This window comes from Equus caballus, chromosome 6 (assembly GCF_041296265.1).
Source record: "Equus caballus isolate H_3958 breed thoroughbred chromosome 6, TB-T2T, whole genome shotgun sequence".
Classification (NCBI taxonomy): Eukaryota; Metazoa; Chordata; class Mammalia; order Perissodactyla; family Equidae; genus Equus; species Equus caballus.
Window position 1 is genome coordinate 23,921,339 of NC_091689.1, and position 21,911 is coordinate 23,943,249.

Sequence of the window (21,911 nt, forward strand, 5' to 3'; positions counted from 1 at the left end):
GCTGAGATAAATAGAAAATTTAATTTGTGAGTGTCATTATCTTTAAAAAAACAAACAAACTGGCTCTATCCTCTAAATCCCGAGGGTTAAAACCAAGGTACCATGAACACTCAAAAGCCTCCTTCTTTGACTGCTGTAGAATTAAGTGAGAAGCTAAAGAATTTTATCCATGAAGTTCCTGATAGCTGAACTCTGAAACAAAGGAGAAGGTTTTCATGAGACCCGATGTCCTGTTGGGATATAGGAGCAGAGAGCATATCCTGAACTGCGCTTGGGTGGGAGGGCGCTGTAATGCATTCTACATACTCCTAGAATGTCCTCATTTGGGCATCAGTAAGTAGACCAAGGACCTCCAAATCTAATTCCAGAGAGGTTAAATGATGCTGGAATGTTGTCCCAAGCTGGGGCCATGGGCCAAGCAAAACCCAACAGGGAGGTCCTTGTCACAGCTAGGAGAATACCAGTCACCCCCAAACTTCAGAAAGTGGGTGAGCAGACGGTGGATGCTAGGGTGAGGAGCTAAGGTCAAATCTCTTCTAAAATAAGTCAGCTAACGGATCTAGGGAAGGTGTACCTTGCTGTCTCCTACACTGCTGGCAGTTAGTTGGGTACCAAACCATCATTAGGGACTGCGCTGCTGGGACAGAGCTGAGCGGGAGACCAGAAGAGCTGTGGTGATGGGTGGCTGGAGTGAGTCTCACAGAGGGGAGGGACGGCCTAGGGGAGCAGCTTTGTGTTGGCAAGTGCTTTACTTCCCCCACCTTTTCTGTGTTGTCCCTGGAGTATAGAGTTGGCCATCCACTGTTCATGAAATAAGCTTGCCAAAGGAGACCATATTTATCCCCCTTGTCATCCCAAAGGATAAATCCTTCGCAAAGCTGCCTCCTTCAGACCCTGAGAACAGACAGCCCTCTTTACTACCCCAGGCATCCTGGAGAGGGACCCTTCCTTGCTTGCTTAGAGAGAAATCAAGAAACACTTGTTGGTTGTATCAACTCCTCGGGTTAAATTTATAGTAAATCATAGGGGCATCTTCTAGAAAGTCCAGAGAAATGGGTTTGTGCTGTTAAAAAGGCCTTGAAAATTGTAATGATATGGTAAAAGGTAATTTGTTACAAGGCAAATGTAAATCATGGGAACAGTTACAAGAATGACAGAAAAATGTGATTCTGCTACAACCTTAGTACTCTTTTCCTTTTATAGGAATTTGAAAGGGAGAAGCATGCCCACAGTATACTGCAATTTCAGTTTGCTGAAGTGAAAGAGGCCCTGAAACAAAGAGAAGAAATGCTGGAGGTAGATTGCTTTTTCCTCTTTTTCTTTGTCTTTTGTGATTTAGGAGCATTTGGTTGGTTCCTTACTGAAGTCACCAGTTTTCTTGAAAATTGAGAATTTAGGCTAATTCTCCATGCCTCGCTTAAGAAAACAGTCCCTTCCGTTAGTGAAGATCCTCATTCATTGATGCTTTTGTGTTTGTTTAGGGAGATGTGGTAGACAGAATAATAGCCACTGAAGACGCCCCTGTCCTGATCCCAGAACCTGTGACTGTGTTACCTTACACAGCAGAAGGGACTTTGCAGATGTGATTAAGGACCTTGTGATGGGGAATCATCCTAGATTATCCGAGTGGGCCCATTGTGATCACAAAGGTCCTTATAAGAGGGAAGCAGGAAAGTCAAAGGCAGAAGTAGATGTGACCACGGAAGCAGAGGCCATGGAGGAAGGGGCCATAAGCCGAGGAATGTGGGCGGCCTCTAGAAGCTAAAAAAGGGAAGGAAATAGATTCTCCCCCACAGCTTCCCGAAGGGAACACAGGCCTGCCTACACCTTGATCTTAGTGCCTAAGACTGGACTTCTAAGCTCCAGAACTGTGAGAGGAGAATTTGTGTTGTTTTAGGCCACTGAATTTGTGGTAATTAGTTGCAGTGGCAATAGGAAACTAATTCAGGGTTGATTTTTAAACTTTTTAACTTAATCAGAACGTTAGTACCTCCAAGTAAGAATTTCACTCAAGCAAGTTTTCTTCGAACGTTTCTTGAAGCTGGGGAGGAAGGACAAGGAAAGAGTCCTAACACGCCAAGAGAGGACTCAGGATCAAGGAGATGCAGTCGTGCTGGTTCCCACACATGTGTTTGTTGGCTCACTGACTGTCAGAGCTCCCAGACTATCTAGAGTTTCTTCCTGTTTAACCCTTTATCTGCTTGCTTTCTATCTGTTCCTATTCTTCAGGAAATCCGACAGCTACAGCAGAAACAGGCAAGTTATATCAGGGAGATTTCTGATCTTCAGGAAACAATAGAGTGGAAAGACAAAAAGATAGGGGTAGGCCTTCCAAGTCTTTGAAAATCTGTTCAAACGGGCAGTCTGCTTAGCGGATTGAGTGCTTTCAGCATCTTGAATTTGCAGAAACGCTTGTGTGAGCATGCATGCAACCCCCATGTGACACAAAACTAATCACACTGTGAAGACGCCCACTTACCCAAGTGAATATTAACTCTGAATTGGAAGTTGACTTTCAATGTGCAGATTCGCATTTTGTCAGCATTGACGGGCTCTCTGCCCGCTGTGAGTGGGCCGGCGGCACACTGAGATATGAGGAGTGAGGAAGGGAGGTACTGGGGTGGGTGTGGTGTGTGGAGACCCAAACCTCTTGGAATTCCTGCCTGGTGTTGCCTTAGTCTTCTTCTCAAAGAGGTTTGAGGAAGCTACAAAGTGGCGGGTGCTATGTCCCCCGTATCCCCACCTTGAAATCTCCCAGGGGAGGCCTCAGACCCTCTCCCTCCACAGGAAGAGGCAGCCCACCTGTATTTAGGGGTGAGGAGGAGGAAGAAAGGAACCCACGTAAAGGAACTGCTATGCTCCGTAATGACCAGTGGCTTCCAAGACATTGTGACTTGTACTGCATGGCTCTGATAAAGATCTCCAGATGTTCTTGCCCATCATTGTCCATTTACATCTCGAAGCTGCACCTTGTTTTCACGTTGATATGCTCATCCACACTTATTTAGGATTTTGTGAGCGTGTGCGTGTGTGCTTTAGGACCACTTTATGTTTATCTGTGACAACAAACACTGAGAATCAATATAGAAAAGTAGTCTAAATTGCTAAAATAGTTGTCACTTGGGGGTTCTCAAGCATTTCCTCTTATTCTTTATTTATCCCACATCTCAGTGGGCGTGTCGCTTCTGTTACTTTTTTAACACAGTGCTGTGAAACCACCAACTAAGCTAGAAAATGATGCAAGCCACGTGGCCTCCGGTGCCTTCAAAATGTGACCGTCTTGCAGGGAGCATGAAGAGTCATGTTTCTTGGCTGGCATAAACTTAGTGAAAAGCTTGTTACTTGCATTTTGTTTGTATCTTTAAGCAGATTCTATCTAATGCCTTAAGCCTGTCTGTGTTTTATGTGTAGAAGGTCCTCCTTATTCCTGCTTCTTAAGTCACCTGCTTACCCGTGCGAATCTCCTCTCTCTCTTTGCTCTGCCACACACTCAGGCATTAGAGAGGCAGAAAGAGTTCTTTGATTCCATAAGGAGTGAACGAGATGATCTTAGAGAAGAAATAGTCACGCTGAAAGAGGAATTCAAGGTAGGAAGCCAAAATATAGTTTAAAAATAAAATCCAGTTGACAACAGCAAATTCTGGGATTCCCAAGAATGGATATGTGTGTATGCTCGCGTTAATTAATTTTACGTCACTGATTTTAGTTCTGTCAATAAATTCGAATCTTAGGTTAACTGACACCAATGGGACATATGAAGTAAATATAGATTCAATGGGGTATATGCCCATCGCCTTTAGATCTTTACAAGCATATCTGACCTTGAAATCAACTCTGATTTCCAAGAATTTTTTGATATACTGTTTAAATTTTTTCTCATATTCATTAATAAATTCTCTAGGACATTGCTCAAATTTAAGGACTTCTCTGGCTGAACATGGGTGAGGCTCATAGTAATTAGACTTTGAGATCCACTGGATTGTAGGAAAGTTCCATGTCCTGTCTGGGCCATGTCAAGGGATGTTCAGCTGCTTGCTGGACACTGAGTAAAAAAAAAAAAACCAACGGGCAGCAGTGGGAGCCAGAGCTGTGGGTAGGCTGTCAGCACTGTAGGAGGCAGTGTTGAGAGAGGGTATGGCCATGGCAAATTCCTGCATTGTGAATGGAAACATATCAAGTTCGGCCACCTCTTCTGTTCAGGGGTCAAGGCCAGAGCAGTAAACCAGAGGGAACAGGCTTAGGGCTCAGGTTCCTAAAGCTGCTCCTCACTGAGGCCGTGCATCCAGCATTGGAGAAGTCTCCAAGCACAAGAGAAAGACCTGTGAGCGGCCAGGGGCAGTGAGTGAGTGACCGATGATAAGGTAGGGATCCTGGAGTCGTGAAATGTAGCTGTTTTAAAATGTTTCACTATGTAGTGAGTGTGAATTATATTTCTTTTGAATATGCCAAACATTCTAGCCACTTCTTTATTCCTTCTGTAACATAAGTTTCCTTCATTCCTTTCAGGACACATACATACTTCTTTCTCTATATGGGTCTCTCTTTTTAAAGAATACAACCAGGGTTTGAAAAGTAAAGGTCACTTTACAGTGATTTACTTGATGTTCCACTTTGGGGCAGCCCACAGGCCATTACCTCCAGTTAGAAAGGATGCCTGTTGAAAGCGTCTTGTCACCAGTACATTAAGACATGGATTGGAACATGTAAGAAAGAAGTAACCCATGGAGGAAGTCATCTTAGATTTGTGTGTTTTGATGGAATACTGACCAGTGTGGTGCCTGACACTTCTTTGACTCTGTAGGATTTTCCTCTACTTCAGGAGAAATAGTTTTTTTATTACTATTATTATTATTATTATTATTATTAATAAAATAGAGTCTAACCTGATATCACTCAGTGAGTATTACGATGAGCCTGTTTTTATTCCCAGAAACATGGAATAATCCTAAATTCAGAAATAGCTACCAATGGAGAGACTTCAGACACTCTCAATAATGTTGGAGCCCAAGGTCCCACCAAGATGACAAAAGAAGAGTTGAACGCCCTCAAGGCGACAGGGGATGGGACCCTAGGTAAGTCCTTGTTTTCCTCTTCCAGTCTTGTTTTCCTCTTTCCGTCTTCCAGTCAGCACTGGGTCACCTTCCATGCATTATTAGAATTGGAGTACTCATCACTGATCAATTAACAATCACACAGCATGCCATTTGTTCTGTCACTTCATGGGAATCTCCTTCCCAAACGATGTGATCACCCATGTGTGTTGTCTGGCCTGCATCTCTGTTCAGTGCTCACCACCGATGGCTTAAGAACACGTTTCTTTTGCTTCTCAAAGCTACTAAGTGAGACTGTGAATGCAAGGAAAATAGTCTCAAATTAAGTGACAGTTTCGACAGTGCTGTTTAGTTTTGCTCAGATATGTGCCACGTACGGCTTTTTAACTTATTCCATTACAGAATTGTCAAAAAAGATCAGAATGACGGGGGCTGTAAAGTAGGTTAGTTGACCATGTTTACAAGCCAACATTGCACATCCTACACACCGTTAAGAGTTTTGAGGGTATGAGGTGTCTGTGGACAGCAGATTGGGGCCTGTGACAGAGTATGTCTTGGCAGGTAGCCGTGGGTGGGGGGCGTGGTGCGGGTGGAGGGTGTTCCTTACCAAGGAGAGTCTGTGCCTGTCCTTTTGACAGGGGGATGTTCCTTTGTATGTCAAACTTTTGCTTCTGAAAGAATATAAATTGGAAAATCCAAAAGATTGTAGGAGTCTTTGGCGCAATTTGCAAATATCTGAAAAGATTCACTCATTAATATTTGTCATAATATTTGGCTTTGGGATAAACCTTCAGAATGTGTTGTGCAGCCTGAAGTTGCAGCCTGCGAATAAGAGCTCACTTGCCCCTGGTTCCAGTCATCTTCCAGCTCTTCACAGTGAGGCTGGAATACGGTCAGGGCCCATGACTTTGATGTCCATTTGGAAACTTTCTTTTTATTTCTTTTTATTTATGCAAATGTGGAAACCTGTAGGCCCTAGCTTCTCAGGACTTGCTTCCTAGGGAGGCGCTTCCCTATCTTTATGACCATTAAAGGAAGACAGGTCTTTTAATTGTGTAAAAGTTGCTGAAAGAAGATAAACGAATTTCCACCATACCTTTATATTAGCTACCTGGGCAGCTAAGAATTTGATCGTGCTGCTTTTGTTCAAATATACATTTTCTAAATCTTCAGTAACTGTTGTGAAATGAATGCTTAAAGAACCAGAAATATCATTTTGTAAGTGGTCTCCTAATGTTTTGGATCACATATCCTTATCTGTAAAGGATTGTGGTAACTTCTCAATATATATGTTTATTTTTAATTTACATACATATACTATCTCGTTACTATAAAATGTACATTATAAAACATATGCACTAATAAAATTTTTAAAAGGTGAAGTAAAGTTAGCTTTAAATAGACATGCTGCTAGTTTCTCCATTTTCCCTGGGGTAAGTGCACCCCACTATGGAGACCATTGAGTTCTAGAACTATCAAGCTTTGACTTTTTTGTTTGGAGAATCTAAAATATGACTGTTCATTCCAAAGCAGTAACATGTTCTTTAATTCATAATTCTTTAACTGATGAATAACTTATTATTAATTAGGTGGTCATCTTGATCTTAAGCATGTGCCTCCTGCTGGAACTCTCCACATTCCCTTAGGGAATGGAGCCCAGGTCTTTAGGGCACAGGCTGTTTTCTCAGGAAGACTGATTAGGTGGTGGAGAGTAAGTTTCTTTTTTCCTTAGATGAGCTATTTCAGAAGTATCATCCTTGAGGTTGACCTTGAGGCTAAGTTTCTTAAGATGAACTGGATGTTCCTTTAAACAATTACTTGAAAGCACCTTTTGGGGCTGGGTGATACGCAGTGCAGCTTGACGACTGAAAAAGTATGAGTTGTCGAGATATGCGTTGGGAAATGAGAATGGGGAACAGGAACCTCAAGTCCTTCTTAAACCCATCATTTTTGATTGTTTGGCTGCCTGGTCCAGAGCTCTTTCTATTTGTTAAAACTTAACTTCACCTTTGAAAATCATTTCACGCAAAATGGCACCAGCAGCCGCTCTTGCCTTTGCGATGGTGGCGGCGGCCTCCGCTGATCAAACGTTTGCTAATGCAGTGGCTGCTTTGCCGCACAGAACTGAGAAAGGCTTCTGTTCCGTGTGATTCTTTGATGACTCTCTCTGTCTTTAGGAATGGGGTCGGGTGGGAGTGAGGACATGTGTTTACATTGTAATTATATGTTAACTGGTCACCACATCATGGGGTCCCTTCAATTTTCTCAATGGTCTTTTAGGAAGAGCCAATGAAGTGGAGGTGAAAAATGAAATTGTGGAGAATGTGGGGAAAAGAGAAATCTTGCAGAATACTGAGCAAGAACAGCACAAAGAGGACCCAATAAAGGATTATGTGGACACAGAGGTGTTACATCCTGGTGAAAATGCTGAGGACCAGAAACCCTCTGAAGACAGTGCCCCCTCCCTAGGAACGTTAGCAAATGCTACCGATGAGGAACAGGTTCAAAGCCAAATTCTAGAGAATGCTTCCTTCCTTGAAAATACAGAGCAGGTAGAGTCAAACGAGGTCCTAAACAGGCCAGATGATAGGACGGAAGCATCCGTTGAGGAGTCCAAATGTTGGAGTGATTTAGATAGTGAAATCCCAGGGCCTGTGATTGGGCAGGATGGCTGTAATACCTTGGATATCGAAAACCAAAGTAAAGAATCTGCAGAAAAACAGGAAGAAGAAAAACAAGAAGACTTTAAAACCAACTTGGGAGATGTTAGCGTAAAACCATCTCAGGAATCTGCTCCTTTGCAAATATCTGAAGTTGAAAGGGTGAGCGGTACAGACACTGGGGAGCAGAATGGGAGCCCCACAGAGGGTGTGATAGAGGCAGGGCTAACTGGATTTGAGGAGCGAGTGGGCACAGTAGCCTCGAGTCCTCCAAGGGACAGCAATGACACCGAGAGTCATGATGAAAAATGTGTGGTAGATGCCCCCAAAGAGTTGGACCCAAGCACAGGGCATGATTTAGAGAAAGAACTCACCAACCAGGAAGTGGCTGAGCCCAAGGAAATCCCAAGTCAGTACGCAGAAGTAGGTGGGGAGAACAATGAAGAAGAAGATGACGGAAGGGAATTGAGGGGTGAGAAACCAATCCAGATGGAAGTCCAAACCATCCCGTCTTCTCCAGCAGCCGAAGACAGTGCTCAGCAAGCAACAGGTCCACGTATGGTAGATGCCGAAAGAGAACCCCTAGATATGAAAGAAGCCGATGAAGAAAAGAGTGACCAACAGGGGGAAGCATTGGATTCATCACAGAAGAAGACAAAGAACAAGAAAAAGAAAAATAAGAAGAAAAAATCACCAGCCCCTGTAGAAACCCTTAAAGACGTTAAGAAAGAGTTAACATTTCAGAATCCAGATTTACGTGAAGTTAAGGAAGAAGAGCAGGTCAAATTTACTGACGAAAAACCAGTTGTAGAAGCACAAAATGAGGTCAGTAAAAATCCAGAACAGAAAACTGTAGCAGGAAACAGTGAAAATGTGGATTGTCCAGAAAATCCTAAAATTGAGTCGGATGGAAACCTTAACCAAGAAGATTACGATGTAAACACTAAAGCAGGGAAAGTAATAGCTGATGGAGACACATTAAATTTTGAAGATGATACAATTCAATCACCAGACACTAGTGATAAAGAATTAGATGAAAGTGTTATAAAAGATGATGCTAAAGCAGATGGCGCCACTCAAAGCCATCCTCCAGAACCAGAGAAGGAAGAAGCGTCCGACAGCGCCCTGCTCGAAAATGAAAGTCCCTCAAATGACATTAATGATGCCTCTCAAACAGAAAGTACAGAGGGGCATGTAATGTCAGAATATCCAAGTCAGATAGTCGGGAAGATTTCAGATAGCAATAGTCTAGAAAACGATGAGTTGGCACTGGCAGGAGAGTTGCCAGATTCAGAAATCGGAGAAGAGATAGGCAGAAATGAGAAGGGCAAAAGCAAAGAAGACTGCTCCTTGTCATAAGTTGAGGCTTGCTTGTAAGGCAAAGTTCTAGAGAGGGGCCAAGCCTGCACAGTAAGTCCAACTGTAAAGACCCTTGTCTGTTATCTCCACTGGTGAGATGCAGAAAATGTTCTAGATGGATATAGATGCACCATATGACAATCAACCACCGAATTAGATACCTACTTTAAGTTATAGCCTGTTACTTGTAGATTTATATTTCATCAGTAAGTTATCACCCAGATTAGGAAGACACATTTGTTATCAGTGTAAGTTCTAATCGAGAGCATTCCAGTAGTATCAAACAATAATGTACACTGTTTAGATTCCTGCCTGAAATCAAAGAAAAATATTTAGCCTTTGCCTTTAACTGATATGAATGCGGATGTTCCTGAGCAAATACGTCGCATCTACTTAAAATGACCAAATAGCATTCTATTTCCACATGATGAGCATAATTTAATTTGTCTCAGTCAAATTTATGTACTTTCATATTTGATTTTGATATGTACTTTATAACTCGTATGGTATTTTATTTTAAAAGGAGATAAATGACCAACTAGCATATAGGGTGCTGAGTGATAAGATTTGCACCTTAGGACAATAATGAATCATATTAGCGAGGTCTTACGTGCCTTTACCTCATGGAAGTATTCTGTCTTAAACCAATATTTTTGGATCTCATTGTTGACAGTTCCTCAACTTATTTTGTAGATTTTGACTTCACTTCATGGTGGTTATGCACCAAAGTCATTTTATACAAAGATTTTAATTTTTTCCTGGAAGAGACATACATTGAAATGGCATTTCCCACTGGAGTATTTGGGTGGGGAGAATCATACCTAAAATTCATTTTTTTAACCTTAAAATGATTTCTTTATTTGTCTACTCCTTGTTCAGAAGAGCAATTCAAAAGGTTCATGTTCTTATGCAAACGGCTAATTAGACTGTAACAGGATATTTTAAATAGTTGACTCCCTTTGGGTATTTTGGTATAAATATTTTTGTTTGTTGTTTCTCCATATGTTCTTATCGGAAAATTCTTGTTTTGATCTTTCTGAAGGAAATATATATTCTTTATATAAAGAAGCAATTAAAAAGTAATTGTGAAGTTAAATCAAAAAAATAATTGTCAAAGACTAAAATGACAAGGAAATGTACGTTATGAATGCTGTTGACAATTTATGAGAGTACATGAATTCATATTACTGTTACAAGATATCATTGAGTGCAAAAAAGACCAAAACCTCAATAAAATTTGAGGCAAACATAATAAGTGTTATTATGTAATTGAAATAAAAACATTTTGTAATTTCACAGCCTGTGATTCCACTCTTTGGGCCAGTTGAATTCTGACTGTGGCTACTGCTATACCTAATATCATCTTTAAAGTGCTGCCTGCTTCTGGGTTGCTCATTCCCATTTGGGGTTCTGAGAAGGACTCACACCTTATGCCCTTTGCCAGTAATGAGTGAACTTCTCTCCCGGCGTCTAGACCCAGGCTAGTGTTGGACCACCCTTGGAAGAATTGAGAACATCTTCCCTCACAGCATCTCCTGTGATCGGTGGTTCTCATGAGGAGCCCATTAAGAAGGATCTCCATGCTGTTGCTCTGTTCCACATGCCAATACTTAGAGGGTTTTGGAGAGTATAATGAAAATGGCAAATAAACATGACTATTTCTGTGTAAGTGTCCTAAAATAGAGGATAATGAGACTGACAAATCCTCTCCATTCTTGCCCTATAAATAGAGAAATATGAGGCTTGCTAGAGATTCAAATTCAAGGGCTGCAGAGGACTTGCACAGGTTTTAGTTGACGTCTCTAACTTTAGCAAAGCTGCATTCACACTGGAATGCACATGGGGAAACAGCCCTCTTTCCTACTTCTAAAGGCCTCTGGGGAAGTGATTCAGCAACCAAACTCACTAAATGGTGAAATCATCAAACCATTTTAAGTTCTTTCCTTTCCCATGTTATTCAACAGCACATTTTAGGACATTATGGTCTACTTCTCATCCCTCAAGTCAGCCATCCAGAATCTCAATTATTCACTCATTTGTGTAATTAATAAACATTTTTGATCACTTTGTATATGGAAGGCACTGTACTAGGGAACAAGCAGACAGGGCTCAGCTTGTAGTGGGAGTGGACAGCTGAGAATCAGGAAGTGAGCAAAAAATGTAGAAGAAAATGAGGATTCTGAAGAGCCAAACCATTCCTTGATAATCTAAGCGCCTTCATTGGGAACAATTACTCTGCTCCAAGGGCAAAATGACATTACAGCTCAGCACAGTAATTGTTGCTCACATGAAGGGCCTTAAATTATCAAGAAATGGTTGCCGTAGGCATATTCAGTTTAAGAAGGCATGGAAGTGTATAAGGCAATTTGGAAGGTTCAATGTCAAAAGATTCAGACTCAGAAAACAATTGAAAGATTACCTGTCAGCCACATCCCCAGAGGCACCTGGACCACTGAGGTTTCACCATAATATAGAACAGAGAGAAACACTGACTACTGACACCTTAAATCAAAAAGCTGGGATGGTTTTCAGCCACAAACCAGAACATGCTTACTGTATGTAAAACGTAAATCTTCCTTCAAAAGTATAATGAAGTATAATAATGCATGTATGTAGAAAATAGGGAAAGTTAGAATTTTGAATGATGTTATTTGATAAACATATAAAGGTTAGGAAGCAGTTAAGTGTTTGAAAGAGATTTTAAGAATGAGATGCGTTGACCACTTGCTATAATGTTTAGTATTTCCATTTAACGGAAAACCTAATGACCTGAATATTTAAGTTTCCACTGTCACTAGGAGCCTGGAATGCTCCTTTTGTGGATTTACAGTTTGGGTTTGCTGTCTTCTGTTAATAGACTCCTTGTACAGCATGCCACCACGGCCATCGAAACAACAGTAAGATTCGTTCTAAGTGTCCAGGCTCCAAGAGGAGAGGAAGGAGTGTTTGTGTGTGTGTTGCGTTCAGAATATGTGCTTATTCAGCGTTATGGTCATAGAGAGAGAAAACTTCGTCTTTCAGAAGAAAACCCCTTTCGCTCTTGCCCTTACACCCTATCCACTGCCCCTCTCACATCAAAGACTCACAGAGTTTTTGAGATTGAATGGCTTCAGCTGTTCAGCTGAACTGAAGCCGGCGGCGGCTGATGTCGGGAAAGAGTTCCCATCTGTACAGACCTCTTGGGCCGTGTAATTGGAGAAAAAGAATCGCCTTTAGCAACCCGTCCCTGTTCTACCTTTTGCAGGAAGGAGCTGCTATCCTGTGATGGGAGGCTGGTCCCAGCGAGGGTCGAAACTGTCCACGTGAATTATAATCGAACTTACTTAGAGGAGGGAGTAAAGAACTGTACTTAGTGAGAGACCTCAGTGTCCCCCTCTTTGTCTTTGCCAATACGCGGGGGATGGTGACTTTGCTCTGCAATAGGGAGAAGAGACCGGAGGCCCATGATGGCTGACATTAACTCACAGGAGGAAAATTATACTCTTGATAGTTTGTTATTATGAGCAAGCTACTTACCCTCACTGCACCTCATTTTGCTCTCTGAAAAAAATGGGGTTAGAACCTGCCTTTTAGAGTTGTGGCGAGGATCAGACCCAGGTAAAGCACTAAAAAGATGTGCTTAATGACTGTGGCTGATGCTGGTGGCTGACCTTGCTGTCATCCCGGTGACAACGTGCAGACCGAGGAGACCAGGAGCTCAGAGAATTCCCATGCTTCTTTCCAGTGCTGCCCCAGGGACGGTCTGTAAGGCCTTACCTCTTTCTGCTCGCCTCACTCTCTCTAAAATGCAGACCAGAAAATTTGTTGGAATTTAATATAGAAAAACCAGATTTTAAACAATGTAATTCTTTAACAATATTACTAAAATAACTTTAGTCACTGACTCATTTTAACTTCCCAGTATAAAGGAAAATTCTAAATTTGAGACATTGTGGCTTCATTTTCTTTGAGGCCTTCTTTGTAAAAACTGCAACTATGGTCTTTAAATGAATAGTTTGTCTATTTATAAATTGAGTGTTATAGACCAATGAAGAGCAGTGCTGCTTAGGAAATATGGGAGTTTGTGATGCTCTTGTTAAGTATTTTAATAAGTATATCAATGATGTATCACTATTCACTCGACAAGTTAGACTTGATTTTTAAAGCTATAAAAAAGGAGCACTCATTTTCTTCATATCAAATAAATTTGCTTCTTTCTTTTTTCCATTGGCACCTGAGTTAGCATCTGTTGCCAATCTTTTTTTTTCTTCTTCTTCTTCTCCCTAAACCCCCCAGTACATAGTTGTATATTCTAGTTGGAGGTCCTTCTGGTTGTGCTGTGTGGGACGCGCTCTCAGCATGGCCTGATGAGTGGTGCTAGGTCCGCACCCCGGATCCAAACCAGAGAAACCCTGGGCTGCCGAAGCGGAGCGTGTGAACTCAACCACTCGGCCATGGGGCTCGCCCCTCTTTTTTCCATTTTCTTAAAACTATTCAGTTTTAACTTTCTTCTCCAATTCTGCTTTAAAATTTACCTTCCTTAAAAGTTCCACTTCTCTCTTGATTTTTCTTGTTCTCACCTAAGACTAAAGGTCAGATTACCCTTATTTTTTTTTGGCTAGCCCTATTATTACTTTTTAACATTTTTTTTTTTTACTTGCTATCTAGACTATTTGAAGTCTTTTAATAGAAAAAGTATATGATAAAATTGTGCAATAGATATATGAGCTTCAAGTTCACTTTCTGGGAAACTCGATGTTTCTTATGATGCCTGTCGTTTTTGTATATAGGAATATAAAATATATAAAATAAAGTGAAAAGCCATATTGAATAAAAGAGCTGGGTTTATAACTACAAAAAAGTTTTGTTTCAGTGTTGGGTGGGTTTATGGAAGAGAAAGAGTAAAGCATCTGTCAGAAGCAATTTGTATGTAAATTAAAATGTAACTCATAAATATCATAAATTTATATTATGCTTAACATTTTCTGGTTTCATTTATTTTGTTATTGTGCTTTTCAAAATAACAATTTAGGGTGTTTGGAAAAACAATTAGAGAAACCGTGTAACCTGGATTAGAATGGGGAGAGATGATTTTTTTAAAGGAAAACAAAGGTGCGTTTTATATGAATTATTTCCGTTTCCCATGGCGAATCAAAACCTGGGCAGTGTGAGAGCACTGTCCCCTCAGGAATGAGAGCCTCGGGCCAGGAGTCCGGGTCCAACTCAGAGGTCTGAGTTTAGATCTGGAAAAAGAGTGGAGTGCAGTGGTTAGGGATGTAGCTACTTAATCATGCTGGGCCTCGGGTCCTTATCTGTAGAAGAGGAATGTAGTCACAGTGCCACCCATGGGGCTTTGTGGGTGATGGCACAAGCTGCTAGGACAGGGCTGCAACAGAGAGGGGGCACAGTACACATTAGCATCTCTGTCACCATCACGTCATCCTGGTTTTGCCTTAAAACTGGTGTCGAGTTTTGCCCAAACCTCTAACCCCTCTCTGTACTCTGAAGATTGTTATTAGTCAACACCCTTTCAGAGCGAAGGGGTGCAAACTTATATATCTGGGGTGGGAGGAATGACAGAAACCTAAGTAAGCTATTGACCGTATTCTTCCTCGAACGAATAACCACTCTTGATAAGTGAGTTAGCGATGTGTTGTTAGCAGACTTATGATTTGTAAAAATATAGTCAAAACTCTGACACTGGTGAGTCTAGGAGAGAAATGAGAAAGAGAAATACTTCTGGCATGTGAACTTGGAAAGTCAAGGCTAGTGCAAATACTGGTGATATTTAATCATGATGCTCAGCGTGTCTGTACCTTGCTAATGATGTTAAACCATGAAGCCTGTGAGATCTTGTGTTGCAGTGTGGTTTGGCCCTAGAACTCTTGCATGCTAACCCAAAGTAGAAGATTAGCCTGTTGCATGCAGCCGGATGCTGCCCCTGACGAGACAAGCATGTTGTGGAGGTTGACGCAACTCAACCTCCATTGGCTGAGTTCCTCCCCAGTCCTGTGTGTGGCCTCATTCACTGTGGTACGTGTATAATACCTCCATCTTCAGATTCACTAACCTGAATGCTCATCCTTCACTTAAGCAATTTGCTGAAAGGTGCGGTCCACGGATTCACCTCAACCTGTATCTTTCTGATTTCTTTAGATATTAGGTTGAAAAAGCTTGTTGATGAACGGGAATGCTTATTGGAACAGGTAACAATCTTTTTATTACTTTTATGAGTTCCCTAACTGGGCACCAGAAACCATGAACTTTCCCTTCCTTACTTCTTGCTTCATCGAGACACCCCTAACACATCATGCCTGTAAAGGACTATCAAGCCAACTGGCACTCTTAATATTTTTATCGAAGTAGAAAATCAGAAGTCACATGACGTTTGGAGAGGATGTCTCAAAGACTCAAGGCCATGGAACTGAATTTGCTACACTCTCCATGATTTGCTACTTAAATATTTATGTAGAAGGCCTGGATTAACCATTGAGAGGCAAGGAAGTTGGAGTCATTCCAGACATCACTCCTCTTGCTTCTACTGGCCTGTCAAAGTCAGCTTTGTAATCTCTCAGTGATCAGCACCCGTTTCCGGAAGATAATTTCTTCGTTTTAGCTGATCAAAGTCGTTTCAACTGTGGTCCCTCACACTTTTCTACCTCAAGAAATACTACACAGTTGTCCTATTTGGTCTTTCTTGCATGCAGGGCTGTTATTAAATCATTCCACAGTCACTTTGGAAGGGAAATCAATTCTTCCCATTTTCCCTCACAAGTCCTAATCAAAGGTATTTGCCTTACTTTTTACAATTCCATTGAAGATTTCTCTCAAAATGGGGGAAGGTACCAAATTGTGGTGGGAGGATTCTTTTGAAGTTCCTGCGACCTTTTACAAACAGTATCCATGGCAATTCTGTGCTTATTTTCTTAAAGCAGCATGCACCAATGGTTGTATGTGCTTGGGGGCCTGCTCTGCTTGTCTCAGTGTGTGTCGGGACTTCCAACGAGTCCACAGAGATTGAAGGTTAACAGGAAAAGGGCTGGGAGACTCCCCGTTATACACCAAAAAATTCTACAGTCGTGGCTGTTGACTGCAGTTCCAACTACACGTGTCTCTCTCCCATGGAGAGAGGAAAGCTGCGTCAAGGCCAGCTCCCTGCACTGGCAAACCTGGACTTGATCGGGTTCTCTGAGGGAGCACAGGGCTCTGCTGGGAACCCCATTACAGTCCTTTTGTGTCTGGAAGGCTCCAAATGGCCCTTCCTGGCTCCTTAGTAAAGAAAGCAAGGTTCATAACACACTGACTTGCTAACTCTTAAACATTCAAACTATTTTATGCACAATCTCCTCCTGAATACAAGAGGAATTTCAACCTTAGCGATAACTTTTCAGCCAGACTTACAAAATAATTCATGCCTGATATGGTAAATATAATTCCATTTTTGTCCATTATACTGTTACTTTCAGAGAAGAGTAAGTACTAATGGTGGGAAGGTTTGTCATTTACTTGGGTGGGTTTCTTTGTTAAAGGAGAGAGGCTCCCTATCTTCCTGGTGGATTGTAGAGTAGATTGTAACCTTCTACAACATTTTTCTTGTGGTTTATTATGTAACCCCTGTCTCTGGCACTCTAGAGACACGCGAAATAATTGCAAGCAACATCCCATTGTAATGACAGGAGCTTGGTTTTATCCTTTACACGCTGCTCCCTTTCTGATGGGCTCTAAGCTCAGCTTTTCAAACTCATTTAGAACAGAGAAATTAACATACTTTGTTGGTGGGTGTTTCCAGATTAAGAAACTCAAAAGGCAGCTGGAAGAGAGGCAGAAGAATGACAAGCTGGACCATCTGCGCCCCGAAGATGGTGTCTTAGAAAACGGAACAGATATGCATGTGATGGATCTACAGAGTAAATGTCAATCTTTGTGCATAAGTAAACTCCTTCCCATGTGCTGTTTTTATGGTACTTGTGCGGGAGGAGGAAACCAATCGTGGCAAAGAATGCCCAGTGTTCCCCATGTCCCCCCAAAAGCCCTTGAGTACAAAAGTGCAAAGAGGTTTCTTTGTGGTATAGAACAAGGATGGGCAGGTGGGCAGAGCAAGGGTGTTTCTGTCTGAGCCTAAGAAAGAGAACGGGTGCCACAGAATGGGCACCAAGGTACCACCACATGACGCCCTGCGAGAAACCACATCTGCTATGCTGGATATAGCCATCTTTTGATCTGCTGATTGTATGGGAAAATTGGAAGGTATTTTTATATGCTAGAAAACTAGAAAAAGGTTTAGGGAAATAAAATTATGCCCAGTCTCTCTCCTCCCTTTCCCCTAACCCCACCACTTCTTTGTCTTCTCTGCTCATAGGCACTCTCTCCCCTGGGTGCTTTGCCAGCCTGGGTCCATGGGGAGAGAGCGCCTTCTCCTATGCTAGCCTGGGTGAGTTGTGGGTCGACAGGCCAGGACGTACAGATTTCCGAGAGGATTACAAAGTAAGGGCTTGGTTCCCAGGAACTATTGTTTTAACATTTTAAAAGCCCACAAGCTTAACAAATTTTCCTTCTCTTTCAACCTTTAGGGGATGCCAACAGACAGATCAGCGACCTCAAATTTAAACTTGCAAAATCTGAGCAAGAGATAACTGCATTAGAACAAAATGTACGTGCACACTTGTAAACAACAATGGGTAGCTGAACTGATGATTAACTGAAGTTTTCTTTGCTAGAACTCACCCCTGTAAGGCTGAGGATAAAAAGCAGCAGAGATTTTTTTAGAACCAGAAAGGTCCTCAGTGTGTGTCCTACAAAGAGAGAAAATACGGAAGGAAAGGTCATTATTAGGATTTGGGCTGTTATCATCGATACTAATCCTTTATAAACAATGGTTCGTTGTAGAAAGTAGCTAATGTGGCTAGGCAGTTTTTAAAAATTTTGTTTCTTAAAAATAATAGTTTAGTTAATTAAAAATAGTTTGTCTAAGGATGTCCCTCTTGCCTGCATTTTCCCTCTCTCTCTTCTTGCCAGGTTGGCTCTCTCTGGTTCCTAAATTTGGGGTGCTTGTGCCTCTAGCATGCGAGGCAAATTCGGGGCAAATTGTGTCCTAATCAAAGGGAGAGATAAAACAGGTACTTTCCCCTTCAGCTGTGGGTAAACATGGCTGGGACTTTTTGGAATTTTTACAAAATAAAAAATGAGAACCGCACAACTAGAAAGTGATGAGTTATGAAGCGTGCCGTTGATTGCGGCAGAGTGACAGTCTCGGGCAGGCCTTGGCTGCTCCTGTCCATGACTGCAGGCCCTGGCTGTGGATGCCATCCCAAAGCCTCCTCCTTTCACTCCTCTCTGTGAGTTCCTTGCCTCTCCCCCTCCCTCTCCTGCTCCCTCTCCCTGTCCCACCGACCCGGGGAGAGATTAGACTGGAGCTGAGGTCCTGGTGGGACATTTGCCTTACCAGCATCGCTCTGCTTTGACCTACCTCCTTGCCAGCAGAATAGTCCCACAGAGGGGAGAGGTGGCAGCAAGGGCATCAGCACCATGGGAACTAGGGTCCGAGAGGAAATAAGTCTCCACTAGGTATCAGTATCGCATTGCTCAAAAATATTGAACAAATAGCTGCTTGGCTGGCCCCTGTATACTAGTCAAAAATGCTAGGTTATCATTATTTGCATGGTGTAGTCTCCCATTTTACTAAATCATACCCTTTGGTCTCAAATATGATAAAGCCATTGGAGAAAGAAAACAGGCCTATCCGTTTATACGTATGGTTTTCCCTTCCTTTTAGGTAATAAGGTTAGAGAGTCAGGTATCCCGTTATAAATCGGCTGCTGAAAATGCAGAAAAAATAGAAGATGAACTTAAGGCTGAAAAAAGGAAACTCCAAAGAGAGGTAAACGTTCTAGGCTATTTCTAGGAGAAGAACGGGTAATGATATTCTAGCTGGGAGAGAAGAGGGAGGATTTACCACCAGGAGATCCGCCCTGGATTGTTCATTGTGAGATCATCCCAACCACCCTGAAGGGCCGTGCTCAGACCACGGAGGACATCCTAGTTTGGCCACTTAAGAGCTTAGGGCACAATCCCTGTTGGTCGTTCCTCTTGGTGATTGTAGCAATTCTGCCTCCATCTTCTGGCTTCCCCCATGAAGTCTGTCCCTCTGACTATGGGCCCTTTGTTGGGGATCTTATTTTCCTCTCTAGCTTCTCTCAAGTTCTCTTTCTCTCTGTTTCTATACAGTTTCACTCCACTGTGTTATATGTGGCTCTCTTGCTATTTATTCTGCTTGGGATGTGTTGTGTTTCTTGGATCTGGGAAGTCTTTTTTCTAAATCAGTTTTGGAAAATTTTCAGCCATGATCTCCTTGAGTAAGTCCTCTTCTCAGTCTCTCCACTTTCCCTCTGGGACTCTAATCAGAGGGTGTCAGACCTTCTCCGGGCAGCCTCCACATTTCCTAACCACCTGTCTTTTCTATTTCCCATCTTCTTACCTCTCTCAGTTGCATAATGTACAGTTTTTGCACAGATCTTCCAGTTCACCTCCTTTTTTTTTTTAAAGTCTATTCGTTCCTGGTAGTTTCTTGTTGTGTGGTCCTGCATGCCTCTCTGTTAATTGTATCCCTATTTCTTTAAAGATTTCATACACTGCTGTTCTATTTTCCACATCTGAAAACTGAAACATATTCGGGTCTAATTCTGTGGTTTATTGCTTCCCTTGACTTAAATGGTTTCATGTGTTCAGTGTTTTGCAAGGTTATGCTTGATTTGAATTTGTAGGAATACTCCAGGCCTGATTTGGGGAAATTTCTTGCAAAGAGGGTTTGCATTTGCTTCGGCCTCTGCTGGGGAGAAGCAGGGCAGGGGCGTTCACCTGGTCCCAGGACCCCAACCACCCTCCTTGAGGGTTTTGGATTGGAAGCAGAGCTGCAGACTCTCTTCTAGTGATGCATGTCTCCACACTCACCTGGCTGTTGTATCCCTACCTTCGGGCACCTGTGCTCTGCCTGACTGCCTGCTGGTCCAGGCAGCTCCCTGCTGATGTGGCTTCAGCCCTGACTCCCAGGCTCTGTGGCCCTGGCCCCCAGGTGTGACCATCTTGGCCTCAGGCATTCCTGCTTTGGTTTCTGGCTGCAGAAACCTTGCTCCCAGCTTCCCAGGGCTATGGGGACCACCTCCTGCAGCTGTTCCCTGCTCAGCTTTTGTTTCTTTCTTTGCTTGCCTCACTTACCTTTTGGGACCATCAGGATCCCCAAGATTGCACCATGTCCAGGGTCTAGTTGTTTCAGAAGAGGAAGGTTCCCTTGTTACTCATGAGGCTGGAATCTCCCACCTTGGGTTACTTTTTAAATTAAGCACTATCTGTATACACACACAGATATGGGTGTATTCTTAGGATCTCAGTGGGGGTCCAGGTTCTAATTGCAATTTTCAGTAAGGTTGGAATCTTGGCGATCCTGTGACGTTTGGAGGGAACAACTTCCTCAAAGCTGCCTTTCCTCTTTGTTTCCAGCTTCGCTCTGCACTGGACAAAACAGAAGAGCTTGAAGTAAGCAACGGCCACTTAGTGAAGCGTCTGGAAAAAATGAAAGCAAACCGGAGTGCGCTTATGTCCCAGCAGTGAACACCAGCTCTGAGCAGGAACCCGACTGGTGAATGGGGAGCATTGTTTCCTAGGCTTTTCTCTGTTCCTGTTCTGGAAGCTGCTGCTTCCCCTGCTTCTGCGAGAACATCCCAGTGAGCACTCGGCTCCCTCGTGCTCCCGAGCTGGCTCAACCATGGGAGCCCCAGCAGCCACCAGATGCCTCTGTCTGCAGACCCCGACCCCAGGCTGGGGCCATCTCTCCAAACCTGCAGGTGATTTAATAAGCACACTGGGCCCGTGGGAGCCCTGTCTCCAATGGCACAGCAGCCTCTTAATGCCATTTAAAATGGTGATCAAAGTAAAGATTAAAGTGGGACTTGAGTTTTCTTTTCATGTGTCTTGCTGAAAATTAAGGGGAAATGTTACAGCGTTGGGACTTCCTTTCCTGGCAGAATCTACAATTTGAGCGACTTCAGTAGTATCTCTTAGTCCATGCTTTTCACACACAAAACACTGTGGAACCACAAGCCATTACCAAGCAAAACTCTCTCACTAGAAACAAGAGGATGGTCTGGAAGTAAAAGTGACCTTAAGAAGACTCTTTCCAGGCAACAAATGAAGCTTTTCTAAGGGATTTTTGCATCAGTTCAATCATAAGAATACTTTTTTTCCAGGATAATTAGGCAACAGCTTCACTGAAAATGACAGCTTTTCATTTGCATTATTTAATCCTTATATTTGGAATTGAAGTTGTTAACTTCTTTTAAAGAATGTACTATTAGAAAAATTAAAAAAATGAAATGTTAAAAGACTTTAGCAATGTGGTTTTTATTTTTTTTTCCCACTGAGAAAGAAGGTCTTTATTTAACTGACTTCATATTAATTGCTCTGTATCTTTTGGGTTATCTTTTTATTTTTTAAACATATCAAATCAATTCATTTTTCTCTCCTTGTTTAAAAAAAAGGTGCATTTACAGTGGATAAGAACAGTGTACTTAGAAGAATCAGCACTCTTAGAATAAAAAGTAAACTGGAGAAGTTACAGACCAGAGCAGAGACAACTATGAGATCTTCAAGGACAAAAGTAGAAAAAATTTAGGGCCAGCCCAGTGGCACAGCAGTTAAGTTTGCATGTTCCACTTCAGTAGCCCAGTTCACTGGTTCAGATCCTGGGTGCAGACCTACACACCACTTGTCAAGCCATGCTGTGGCAGGCATCCCACATAGAAAGTAGAAGAAGATGGGCACGGATGTTAGCTCAGGGCCAGTCTTCCTTAGCAAAAAGAAGAGGCTTGCT

At 42.4% G+C, this 21,911-nt stretch overlaps 1 protein-coding gene and 1 long non-coding RNA gene across 51 annotated transcripts in view; one reads left to right on the plus strand and one right to left on the minus strand.

The window, feature by feature from the left end:
• LRRFIP1 (LRR binding FLII interacting protein 1) overlaps nucleotides 1-21,423 on the plus strand; it is a 138,557-nt gene extending 117,134 nt beyond the window's left edge. For 16 of the 50 annotated variants that reach the window (XM_023642655.2, XM_023642658.2, XM_023642659.2 and 13 more), the window contains 5 exons: nucleotides 1,204-1,296; nucleotides 2,230-2,322; nucleotides 3,495-3,587; nucleotides 4,931-5,072; nucleotides 7,332-10,366. In XM_023642655.2, the coding sequence (XP_023498423.2) occupies nucleotides 1,204-1,296; nucleotides 2,230-2,322; nucleotides 3,495-3,587; nucleotides 4,931-5,072; nucleotides 7,332-9,070 (2,160 nt within the window). In that variant the 3' untranslated portion in view covers nucleotides 9,071-10,366. Of the gene's footprint in view, nucleotides 1-1,203; nucleotides 1,297-2,229; nucleotides 2,323-3,494; nucleotides 3,588-4,930; nucleotides 5,073-7,331; nucleotides 10,367-15,205; nucleotides 15,256-16,838; nucleotides 16,957-17,619; nucleotides 17,700-18,821; nucleotides 18,927-20,542 lie in introns of those variants that run through there. The other 34 variants (XM_023642685.2, XM_070269591.1, XM_070269592.1 and 31 more) reach the window with 5 other exon arrangements.
• On the minus strand, nucleotides 9,071-18,995 carry LOC138924597 (uncharacterized). The gene is made up of 3 exons (XR_011439576.1): nucleotides 18,516-18,995; nucleotides 17,774-17,841; nucleotides 9,071-12,850 (listed from the first exon to the last, which is right to left on the minus strand). It is a non-coding gene; the product is annotated as an uncharacterized lncRNA (long non-coding RNA).
• Nucleotides 21,424-21,911: the final 488 nt, after the last annotated feature.